The 12,360-nt window shown below is 39.7% G+C and overlaps 1 protein-coding gene across 1 annotated transcript in view; it reads left to right on the top strand.

Annotated features, from left to right (window-relative positions):
* Positions 1-12,360, top strand: part of PDLIM4 (PDZ and LIM domain 4) — a 101,292-nt gene that overhangs the window by 47,968 nt on the left and 40,964 nt on the right. Inside the window, exon 3 of the mRNA XM_048862527.2 lies at positions 831-915. Within this exon, the coding sequence (XP_048718484.1) occupies positions 831-915 (85 nt within the window). The remainder of the gene's footprint in view (positions 1-830; positions 916-12,360) is intronic.

Below are 12,360 nucleotides of genomic sequence, written 5' to 3' on the forward strand. Positions count from 1 at the left end.
GCACTTAGACATGTCAGTGATTCGGGGGTGGGGTGTGTCATGTAAATACCTTAGTAGATACAATGTCCTTGTTAAAAAAAAAACTGAATCACATAGGAGATCCTAGTGTTTAGTCTTGAGAAATTGAAATGGCATGAGAAGACCAGGGCCAAGATTTTCAAAAGCTGCTAAGTCCCACTTTCAAAGTGACATAGTTACTTAGGCTCTTAAATATCACTGAAAGTCAAAGGATTCCTTCCTTCCTCTCTTTTGAAAATGGCACTTCTGAAAATCCTGTCCCTGATCTTCTCGTGCCATTTCAGTTTCTGGGGTGCCTTTGAAAATTTTCAGCCCCCTTAAGAGGCCCTCTTTGGCTTCAGAAATGCCAGTGAAACATATGAATACATATGCTAGACCCTGCTGTAGAGAGACAAACAAGGGGCTTTTCCAACAAATGCAGCAGACGCAGAAAGCAGGTCCGACGTGCTCAGTACATTGAACTGAACAGAAATGTGTCAGTGAGCTAATCCATACAGTACATTGGGACACCTCCGTGGAAAAAGCATTCAGGCCCCTGGAAAATCTTTGAACGGTGACATTTGCCTGGTCCAGCACTCTCGCTCTGCATGGCTGAAGATACCTTTGTGCACCGAAACTGCAGCATTAGGTCATCTTTATCAGGCACATGGTATGGAAAGGATCAAGAGTAACTTAGGCAGCAAATGGTACAAACCTCTTGCTGAGTGATGTAAACTCTGCTGTGCTTCAGAAGAGCATTCGATTACCTCCCGTGAAAACATTTCTTTATTAAACTTCTTTGTTTAATTTTCTTGTTTAATTCCCTGTTGCAGGGCTGAAGGCAAGACTTGGTCTCCTAATATTCTAGAAGATGGAAAAGCACAAGCTTACCGGATCAACATAGAGTCAGAGTCACAGGTATGGGAGCAATAATTAGCTATCTACTAGCCTGGTGAAAAACACTGATGCTCTCATGTCCCCAAAGAATGCCCCTTGCCATTTAATAGTAACATATTTTATTGTCAGCCAGCCTTCTATATAACATGTTTTTCTAACTTATTTCATATCTTCTTGTCTCCACTTTGTTTTCTGTTCTGTTGTATCATAGACTGTGGTGCATCTTTTCCTGCGTCAGTGTCTTTGTCCTCTTTTTCTTTCCTCTGTTTCCCTTTTTCTCTTTTGTATTTTGTCTCATCTCCTTAATTTTCAGTCTCTTCTTCTTCTGCTCCAGAATTTTCCCCCCAGCACTACATTTCTCTAGTCTAACTTCCCATCAGTCTCCTTCTTCCCCTCCTGGTCTGCCCACCCACCCACACATCCAAGCACCCACATCCGCTTACACCAAGATACCTAATAGCTAGGGAACAAAACCCACAACTAAAGATCAGTGTGAAGGACCTACTATCCTGAGCAGTAGCAGTAGAGGCACTGGAGTTGTCTGCCTGCAGACTTAGGAAAGCAACACTGTGTGGGTTCACATTAGGTTCCCATTTGGAAGGTTATCTTTGCTGCAACAAGGTAGACTGCTATGTTCTGCTGAAGCTGATGGCACACTCGCCCATGAACGTTTTCTACTTGCCATATTCATGCTGATTCATGCTGTTACTCTGTTAAGGTGATTGCTACAACAATTTTTGTCTTTAAGATATTTTACCTTTCTTCAACATTTATAAAGAATCCAGAGACCAGCACCATGTGTCCGTGCCACTGGCATATCTCTGGCAACACATTATCAGTACCAGCTGCAAGCATCTGATCATGAATTCTCCCTTAACTGTGCCTGGCCCCATATGAAATCCAGCCCAAGATGGATGTCAGAATTAAAAAGATGTGGGGAACAGTTATCATAAAAACATGAGAAACAGCAGACTTTTCTTCAGGGAAGATTGAGGAAGTGGCATTAAGATTGACAGCAGAAAGGTCAACAAATGGTGAACTCAGCTAACAAGAGACTCGAATAGAATTTTCAGAAAATGTTGGCTAGCTCTAAAGAAACAGTGTGTAGGTTTCTACCATGGAAGTTGTCTCACATTGACACCATTTATTCTATAGTTATTGAAGACACAAGGTGATCTATACACTTTGGCTTTGTATTCTGTCTTTGCTGGCTTAATTAATCAATTAGGGCAATATATTCTGACCGATATTTTGGACAGACTTTGATGTGACCAAAACTTTGCATACAGTGTTAAATTAAGAACAAATGTTCTGCATTTTGACTGCCAGATACAACATTTCTGCGGTTTAAAGCAGATGGGATTTGATCTTCCTATTAATGTACATTACATATGGTACTTTTTAAAAAAGAAGACAAAGTTACATAAAATATAGTTAGTGGGGCTTTTAATCTATTATAGAACCATGTTTTTCTGAACCAAAATGTACCCCAAATATGTCTAAACAAGAAATCTCTAAAGTAGAAAGTACATACACATTTACAGCAGAGTAACATGTAGAAATATCTGTTGAAGGCAGATGACTTCTCACTCTGACCCTCCCTTTCCAACATGTCCTTGGACTAAATTCTCCCCTTTTTCACGACAGTAGGCCATTTCTTATGCTTTAGCTGGGCCACAGAATTAATATCTGACTTTATCACCATAATCTCTGGACACGCTTAGTACCACCCAGGGATTCTGTGTAGTATCAGGGACTCATTGTGGTAGGGACTGTACAAATGTGTTGATGGACACTGTTCCTATCCCAAAGAGCCTACCATCTCAGAACTGCACTAACTTCTTATGTGCCAAGAAATGTAGGCATGCACTCACTCACTGTCAGGTGGGGCAGGCTATGTCTTTTCTCCTGTGTTTGTACAGTGCCTGGCAGAGTGGGGTTTTGGTCCATAACTGGGATTTCTAGGCACTACACTACCACTGATAATGATAGTAATTAGAACTGAGCCCTTAGAGGATGCAAGTGTTTGTCTTAATCTTCAAACTCCCTATGATGTACTGTTCTACTGCTAGCATGTCAGGAATGGCCATGGATACCTATGGACACTACAGCTGCAGGAGGCCCCCAGTTCCCGCCGGAGCTGGGATTATATTGATTGCAGGAGTACTTTGATGTTCACTGGGGAAGGGGCCCGTGTGCCAGAAGGCTATCCCTGTGTAATGTTAAACCAAACCCTTTAGTGAAGGGTCTTTATTGAAGTGCAAAAAGAAAAGACCCATTGTAAAGTAATAGTTAGCTTCAAAATGAGTAACCTCATGTGCACCTTAGAAAAAGCAATCTGCCTTTAAACCCAAGAATAAATAGATCTTCATGCAAGCCAGCTCATGAATCACAAAAATAGGTTGAGGACTATTCTTGAAAAGATCTTGGGGGTTTGTGCTTTCCAGTAATGTGGAGCACATGTATTTCCTTCCTCCAAGGTTTCACTCTGTTAGCTTTTAGATACCTTGGAAGTCTTTGACTGTTCACTGTTTTAACGATTGCCAGACAAAGAAGAGTTTAAAGAATAAAATGAAAATTAAAAAGAAAAAAAAGGAATTTACTGTAAGGACTTTTTATCTACCACAGTGTTTATAATGCACCTGCCCCATGATGTTTAAACATAACCAAAATGATAAAAGCAGGCTGTCTGCCTGATTTCTCCCCTTTGCACGGTGACATGCAAAGAAGTGTGTGTTTGTTTATTATTATGCCAAGGTCACTTTGTTTAGAAGGCGGTAAGATTCAGCCTCATTCTAATCCCTTGCAGGAGGGAGTTCAAAAACGGTGGGCCAACCAATGAGACATCTCTCATGAGTCTCGCTCTTGTAGTTGATAATTTCATAGTTTCACAATAGCTCCATTGGCAAGGAAGTTCCTGGTCACAAAGAGAGAGGGAGATGGTCCCTGATATAACCAGGACTCCTCGATTTGACAGCTTTGGGGACTTATCCCAGAACCTTTAATGTGATAGGTAGTCACTGGGAAACTAATGCTGTCAGAATTGTAGAACTCGGAATTTGAAATGGCTCACTGGATCAACTTGTCAATGAAGGACTGTTGCCTACAGTCTATTTGCTAGTCCTTTGTGTAGTCTGGTTGCAGTTATCTCAAGCCATCGAGCATTAATTCTGCAGCCTGATGGATATCATCATTAGGAACTTTTCCTAATATCCCACTAAAACATACCTTTGACAAATAATAATTAGTGTTTACAAACACTGAGAACACAGATAAAACTAAAACCATGAGATTCAACACGCAACAAGAAACACCAGTAATACGTTCTGGGACTGGCATATATGATATCTGATATTGCAGATATCTTGGCAGCATTGTAAGTACGACAGGTGGAACAGAAGAAGACATTAAAGCCGGAACAGCAAAAGTCAGACATCCCTTTGTAATTCTAAAGCTGATCTGGAGAACCAGAAATCTTGCCCTCCCAACTAAACTTTGGAATATTAAACACCATTGCTGAGTCAGTTTTTCTATAAGGAGCTGAAACTTGAAGACTTTTTATGACCTTACTATCTAACCTGTTTTCATAAACAGCTGCCTTAGACAAATCCTCAATATCAGATGGCCAGAAAAAAATCAAAAAGAACTCTGGGAGAGGACCAATCAGAAACCAGTAGGACAAGGAGTTACAGAAAAAAAATGGAGATGGTTAGACATGCATGGAGGCAATACCAGAATAATATAACAAGACAAGTGTTGGAATGGAACCCATAGGATAACATGGAGATGCACAATAGAAGCAGAATTGAAAGCTATCAAAATGCCAGGGGAGGAAGCAAAGACTGCAGCAGGAGATGGGCAAAGATGGAATGCGGTGGTGAAGGTTCTATGTTCTTTATGGAATAGAGAGGCCTGAGAGAGAGAGAGAGTGTTTGCAAAGAAGGGTTCAAATTATAACCTCAGATCCCGATTTTAATGATGAGCCTATCTGGATCTGAATTGAGTGGCTGGCTCCATCTCTATGGCATACCAAGAAAAAACATCCTCAAACTTGGGGAAAGTTCAGCGCCAAATCCAAACCTCAGGCCCATATTATTTGTGTTGTGGTAACTCCCAGAAGGCCCCAACACCATTGTTGTCTTACAATCAAGACTGGATGCTTTTCAGGAAGATGTGCTGTGGTCAGACACAAGTTATTGGGCTCAGTACAGGGGTAACTGGTTGAAATTTAATGGCCTGTTATATGCAGGAGGTGAGGTTCACTGGATAGTCCTTATTTTCCTTAAACTCTCATGAATCATGCTAGATAGTGTACAAATATATAGTAAAGAGATGGGACCGACCCTGAAGACGTAACAATCATGCAGTGCTTATGCTATTCAAATTCTAGTAGTATTGTTATTTGAAGTATTACTTTTCTATAGCTGAAAGAAGCCTTCACTATTTATTTATTTAAAACTTGAATCTCTTGGTTTGTTCTGCAGCGTCACTCTCTGTTCTATTCACCCCCTTTTTAATGTAACTGTACTTGTAACTGCTGTTTGACTCTCTAGCAGACAATGAAAGCAGGGAATGCCAGTAAGCTACCATGGAGGAAAGAGATTAGTTTCTGAAAATTCCACTGAGCTTAGTTTCTTTAGCGTTGACTCTCTAGTCAAAATACAGCCATATGGTGCTAATAAAAGAATGGGATGTTTATTTTCTTGACCACTCACATGCTGCCAAAATTGACAGCTTAGTGGCATGATGAAGATTGGAAACTCATGTCTCAGACTGTGAGGTCAAACTCCCATTCTTACTAACTGACAGTAAGTTCAGATGGCTGGTCACTAGTATGACTGCAGCAAAAATTCATTTGGCAGTGGAACTGTGCATATAGCAGAAACTGGAACAGAGAATTAGGAGGCTAATGAAACACAGAGCCTTTCATATCCAGCTCAGTATGACATTGACCAAAAGTTATTGCCTTCTGACAACTCTTAGGTGCTCCTCAGGAAATAAGATAGTGAACTAGTTCCCAGTTGACAGAGGTCTGCATTCTAAAACCACCACTAGAACTGGTACTAGCTTATCTGATATCACTCATGTCAGGTTTATCAGAAAGGCTGAGGACTGAATGGATACTGAGGATGAAGGAGGCACTTGTCCATAGAAATAGTGGCCATAACTTTCAGTCACCCTGCACTTACGACATTGCAAAGTGCATGTAAAATACTACCACTCTGATTTGGTATGAATGACTATATAATCTATATGGCAAAGACCTGGTCTTTTATACATGGACAATGGGAGGAGGAGGGGGAGCCTGTGCTGTTCCTATTCAGTGGATAAGCAGAAGCAATTAGATACCATGGTGATGGGCTGATTAGAAATGCCTGGATCAATACAAGACACAGGTTTCCATGACTATTTAACCAACATTGGGTTCACTAAAAATGTAGTAAAAACCAACCAACCAAACTTGGCATCAGTGATTGACTCTTCAGCTCTTTCCTGGCTGTCAGCATTGGACTGGTCTTCATGAAACTGAGTGTATCTGAAGACCCACCTGTTTTATGAAGTGTTCATGTTGTAAGGCCCCTCTTCAGTCTGTGTTTGTCCGGTTTTGTATTGTATCAGCTCGTGCCTTGAAACTAAGCTCTTTGGGGCATGGACTCTGTTAGTAATTTAGCTCATTTCTACAGCTTTATGTACTTTTATCATCCTAGAGAAGTGATTAAAACAACCCTTGAATATGTCTGTCATTTATGATGGTATTGGGACAGGTCGCCATCTTTCAGTACAACCACTAGAAGGGAGGAAAGGCAGAAGAAAACTCCAGGATACTGCCTCTGTAGAGTTCCTCTCCCCAAATCATTCCATCAGAATGACTGTCCTCACCCTCACAGAACAGATCTTGGCACCTGCTCACAATACCCCTGGGATCTTTGTGGACCTTGAGGGACCAGGTGGAAGCCAGAGCCATCTGTGTGAAGGACCCATACCTCTGTGCTCCCAGTGCCTCCTTCCCCACCCTACTCCCTGATACCCTGGCTCCAGTGGATTGAGGGAGCCACACTTCAGTGAAGAGTGTCCAGGAGGGGCTCCTGACTCCTCCAGGATTTTTCCTGAAGACTCATAGTGTAACAGCTCCTCGGGCTGATGTGGAAGGGGCAAGGCTATAGTCCGCATTCCCACCTCACCTTTTTCTCTTTGGGGGTATATTCCACAGCCATGTTCTGCATTGTTCCTTGCACCCTCTCCCACCTGTTATGTACCTGCCCTGCACAGGGCCAGCCACAGTGAGTCCCTAAATGTATATTTCATGTTCATTTTATCTTCTTGGTGTGGGAGCATTGGATGGTAAAACTAAGAAGTGAGTTTCGAGCTTCTTCATTAGCCTTTTTTCCAGTTCTCTGATAGCACCAGGAATATCCTACTGCTCTAACCTGCCACATTGTAGAGTTTTTTCCCCTGCAGTACAGAACTTCGTTATTGAGAGCCCGAGGATGTTTGTGTTAAAATTAAATAGTAACTGTTCTGTGTGTGAACATGGGCTTTTGGCTTCTCAAGACAAAGGAGTCTGCTGTTCAGTGCTGGGCTAACAAAATTATGCCAGATTTTCAGTGTTAATTTGTACTGGAATGGATGATATTCACAAAGTAAACAGTTGTAACTGAGCTGTGATGGTTTAAAGTTGAATGGCAGATTTGGATAAGCATTATTAAATACCTACTAAACCATTTAGGAATTAGACTTCTAGATCACTCAGGAAAAGAGAGTTTAATTCTACTTGTGTTTCATTAGAGATGACTGCTTAAAATATTACAGCAGCCATCTCTGATTCTCCTCTTCTTGCTACACTTGTTTCCTATGACTTCAAAGTTCTTTATGAAACTTTTTCTCTTATGCAAACTTTTTAAAATGCTTTTGCAATGGCAACGAGGCTCACTAGAAATGCCTGGATCAATAGATTAGTCTCCTATGTCAGTTATTTCCATGTGACGTCAGTGGAGTTTTGCCTGATGAAGACCTGATTGGGTTAGTCCCAGATTTGTTAGATGCGAAGGAAAATATGCATCTATGTAGATAATCTAATTGAAACCTGCAGCTGACTATATATTTGAGGCTTAGACATCTGATATCTGTATCATGTGTGCTAATGCTTTGCAACCTGCTTTTACAGAGGGTAATAGAAATGCTGAATCAATGAGTCAGTTTATTTCACAAAGGAAAATCTTTTTCTTTAGTCAGCACTTTTCTGTTTCACATGATTAACATTCCTGGTTTTATTGATCATTTTGCTTCTGTAATGTGAAATGTCATGAGAGGTACTGTGCACAGAGCTATATCAAGTTATTTGTGTAGTTCTTCTGCAGTCTAATTGTATAGGCAGTGGATAACTGTACTATAAAATATTGGTGCAGTTTGAAAAATATTTGAATCTACATGCACAGTAGCTTCTATGAATTTTCAAAGGATTTGATCTGTCCAAAACTTTAGTCAATTTCTAACATTAGACTTTTTACCAGTAAGTTATCAAATAGGGTGTCCCTTTCCAACTTTAAAGGGCTAATCTTTTAAACCCAGTTTTCCAAGTTCATAGATCTTTTGGCAGCATGGGCCAAATTTATCCTTGATGTGACACTATATTAACTTCAGTGAAGTAACATCAGGGATGAATTTTGACCTCATGGTATTAAATAGCAGCAGTAAACCCTATCTTTTTCCTTTTTCTATAAATTAGCATTTATTATATTGGCAAACTTTTTAAAAATCAACCCAATCCTCCCAGTGTACTGGTTTACACTTGACTGTAGGCTTAATTTCTTCTGTCCAGAATGGCAGACAGAATTTCCTGACTTTGCTATATAGAAAAGGCAGGATTTGGATGGTGTCTGCTTAGAAAAAGTCTTCATTGCTACTGCAGGCTACCAAACAAAACAAACGTTTGATACATGAGAGCTCGAGGATAATTTAGTGCATTGTATGGCAAAAGGGGAAAAAATCTGTTTTGCACTTTGGGAAAAACAAAGGGTGAGATAATGCTCTGGCACAACATTAGATTCTCAATCACATTGGAACTCTCTAGCTTATTGTCTGAGGACTGCTTCAGTCATAGAAACACACAGAAGCCTTCAAGGCCACTGTGAATTGGAAGTATTTATGCAGCATTTCAAGTTCAGATATCACTATTTAGGACATTATGTTGCATGTCCAATTTATTGGGCAATGCGGTTATATACAAACTGGTGTAGATTTTCAAACTGGTGAAGGTTTTGTAACTGATAACAATGTTAATCAAGTTGAAAGCAAAGGAATTGTTAGAGTAACATTGTAATGCGGCAAACTGCCTTTGATGTGGCCATTAACCTAAAAGTACAAAAAGAGCCTAATGGGGGGAGGGGAGGGAAGCTTCTGAATGGTCTCTTTATTTAGGGCTTGTCTACACCTGCACTTTATAGCGCTGCAGTTTTCTCGCTCAGGGGTGTGAAACCAGTGTAGACTCGCCCTTAGTAAAGTGTTCAGACACTGTAGCTGGAAGCAAAGGCTACTGAAGTCAGTGGAAACATTCACAATGACTTCAGTGGGTTTTGGATCAGGCCCTATACTGTAAGCCTTTACTAGTATTTGAAAACCCAGTTCTACAATCCGTACTCATATGAGTAGCACCTTACTTCATGAGTAGTTCCATTGAAAACAATTGGCTCAATCAGCGGGGAAATTATTGCTCAATAGGAGTATGCGGGTAAGTTGACGTCAGTGGGAGTTCCATTTGAGGAGTGTGTGCAAGATACAGAGTCCTATTGCAATAACCAGTTTATATTGATTTGAGGTCCATATCACCCAGTTAGTTATTAGTTAACTGTTGAAAGACCTAAATATGTGAATTTCTCAATAATCCTCGTGCTTAAGAAAAAAGCACTTAAGAAATAAAGGGAAAAATTTGTAGTTAAAGCTTTTCAATCAGGTATTTTCCCCAGTCAGTTTCTGTAATCTGAATAGTTTATTTGCCAATTTTCTTTGTTCCCATCACAGGTGATTATAGGCTATATTAATGGTAAAAATGTGGGTCTACTGGAAAAAGGAAAATACCATTTGACAGATATATACTGTATATATCACAGTGACTCTGTCGAGTTTAAAATAACAGTGTATTTTAGTGTAATTACCGCAAAGTTTATTGGTAACAGATGAGAAAACTTTAGATTAGCAACCTAAATATTGTGTCTGGTGGGACATAGTATTTTTTTGTTTCAAATCCTTGTTCATTTTCAAAACTGCAAAGCACATTTGCAAATTTTACTTTCTATGTTTCATAGTGTTTCTGTTACTGTTCTTAAAACCTATGGGGCGGCATAATGATGGTTCCATTTCATTTTTTCTTAGTCATTCATTTCAAATGTACTCTTCACTCTGTAGTCATTTGTTACAGTTCTAACATATCTCTCTGTGTTACCAAGCAACCAATATGTTAAGTAAATATTCTAAATGCAGTTCTATTTTCTGGTTCCTCCAAAGGGAAAATATTTGTGTGAAGTGTAATGAGCATCATCAACTGCTTCTTGTGTAACGTTGAATCATCTGGAAGCCTTTGTTTGAACAGAAGCTTGCCTATTAATACAACAGAAGGTTAGCTTATTTGTCCAGACTCCCAGATGAGAAAAGTGATGACCTTGAGATGTATATGTGAAAGACAAAGCGCTTACAGAGATGATCACATATGAATAACAGTTCAGTGTAATCAGAAATGTTCTTATGTGGTCTCCCAACCTTCTTGCAAGAAACAGATTGGCACTGACTTCTGACACTAAGAGCAGAAATGAGTACTTGGAAGGGGGAAAACAACAGCTGTGCCCCAGTCGATAAGTTGGAAAGAGGATAAGGTGGGACCATTCTGCATGACTAAAATGTGAATAGTTATAGAAGTTCCTTGTCTGTCTTCTGGAAACATGTTCTCCTGCAATGATTGAGCTGGTTGTTTGCCATAGGTATTGCCAGGACTTGTAATTAACAGGAAGGCCTGAGATATTTATTTGACTAGAAGCCACCTTTTTTCTTCACTACTGAAAAATAACCTGTAGGCTGGTCAATTTCAAAATAGGAAACAATTTTCTCCATCATTTTCATGTGATTTCTTTTAATGTAATTTCTCATGTAATTTCCCCCACCTGTAGGATGAGGGAGGACTTCTATTCATCTATGCCCAGAGAAATTTAGTTTTAATCGAGGGATGTAAATATCGGTTTAAAAAGTTAACCCTTTCAACTATTAAAATTATATCATTTAACCATTAACTGAGGTCACTGTGGAGGACTGGCATGGGGCAGCAGGGGCTGGGGTCCCTCCAACTGCCTGGCTGTCAGGGTTAAGGGTTACGGTCTGATTAACGGTAAGCCTAATGCTTACTGGTTAATCATTTAACCGTTTACATCCCTATTTTAAGCATATGAGGATATCTCAACAATATGAGATTCTTGGCTTTAATACTTGTGCTCTCAAACCCTCTTCTCCACTAGTATGCAGAGGGAAGGGGAGAGGGTATAATACAATAATATTTCCTGGGAAGAAAGCAATTCCCTTGACCAGTATTAGAGGAGAATTAAAATTAAAAAAACAAAAACAAAAAACCAACCCTGTGTCCACTAAATGGTCTGTAACTTCACCCTCCAAGTGTCAAATTGTTCATGAGTTAGGCTTTTTCTTTTGTTTTCATTTCACTAGCTGGAAATTGCTTTGCTTATTAAGTGATGGCAGAATTATTATGAGCGTGGTGGATACTGCTAAAAAGTTAAGTTTCAGAGTAGCAGCCATGTTAGTCTGTATTCGCAAAAAGAAAAGGAGTACTTGTGGCACCTTGGAGACTAACCAATTTATTTGAGCATTGGTTAGTCTCTAAGGTGCCACAAGTACTCCTTTTCTTTTTGGTAAAAAATTAAACAGTGCAGGATAGATGGCAAAGGTTTAAAGATGAGTAAATTTGAAGTCATGGGATAATGATCACGGGCACTGTTCTTTACTTAATAAAATTATTTATTTATTATCAAAGTACTGCCTAGGAGCTCCAGTCATGGACCAGAACCCCATTGCGCTAGGTGCTGTACAAATACAGAATGAAAAGACAGTCCCTCCCTTAGGGAGCCTACAGTAAGTATAAGACAAGAGACAACATATATATATATATATATACACAAAAACTGATGGGGGAGCACAAGGAAACTAGACCATATTGGTCAGATAGTGATCTTGGTATGCCAGTAGCATGAGGAAAACATTGTTAAGAACTTAAAACCTAGAGATCAAAATATAGACAATGAAAAGTCAAAATCAAGACAACACAATCCTGCTTAAAAGAGATCAGGAAGCTCTACCAGCTTGATGACATGAAAACTGGATATGCTGAAATGTTCTTTTAGCAATGGATTTAGAAAGTACAAGGGTGGATGGCTACTGTTTTTGTCCACAGTGTGACTTGGCATGTCATAG

Source organism: Caretta caretta, chromosome 8 (genome assembly GCF_965140235.1).
Source record: "Caretta caretta isolate rCarCar2 chromosome 8, rCarCar1.hap1, whole genome shotgun sequence".
NCBI lineage: Eukaryota > Metazoa > Chordata > Testudines > Cheloniidae > Caretta > Caretta caretta.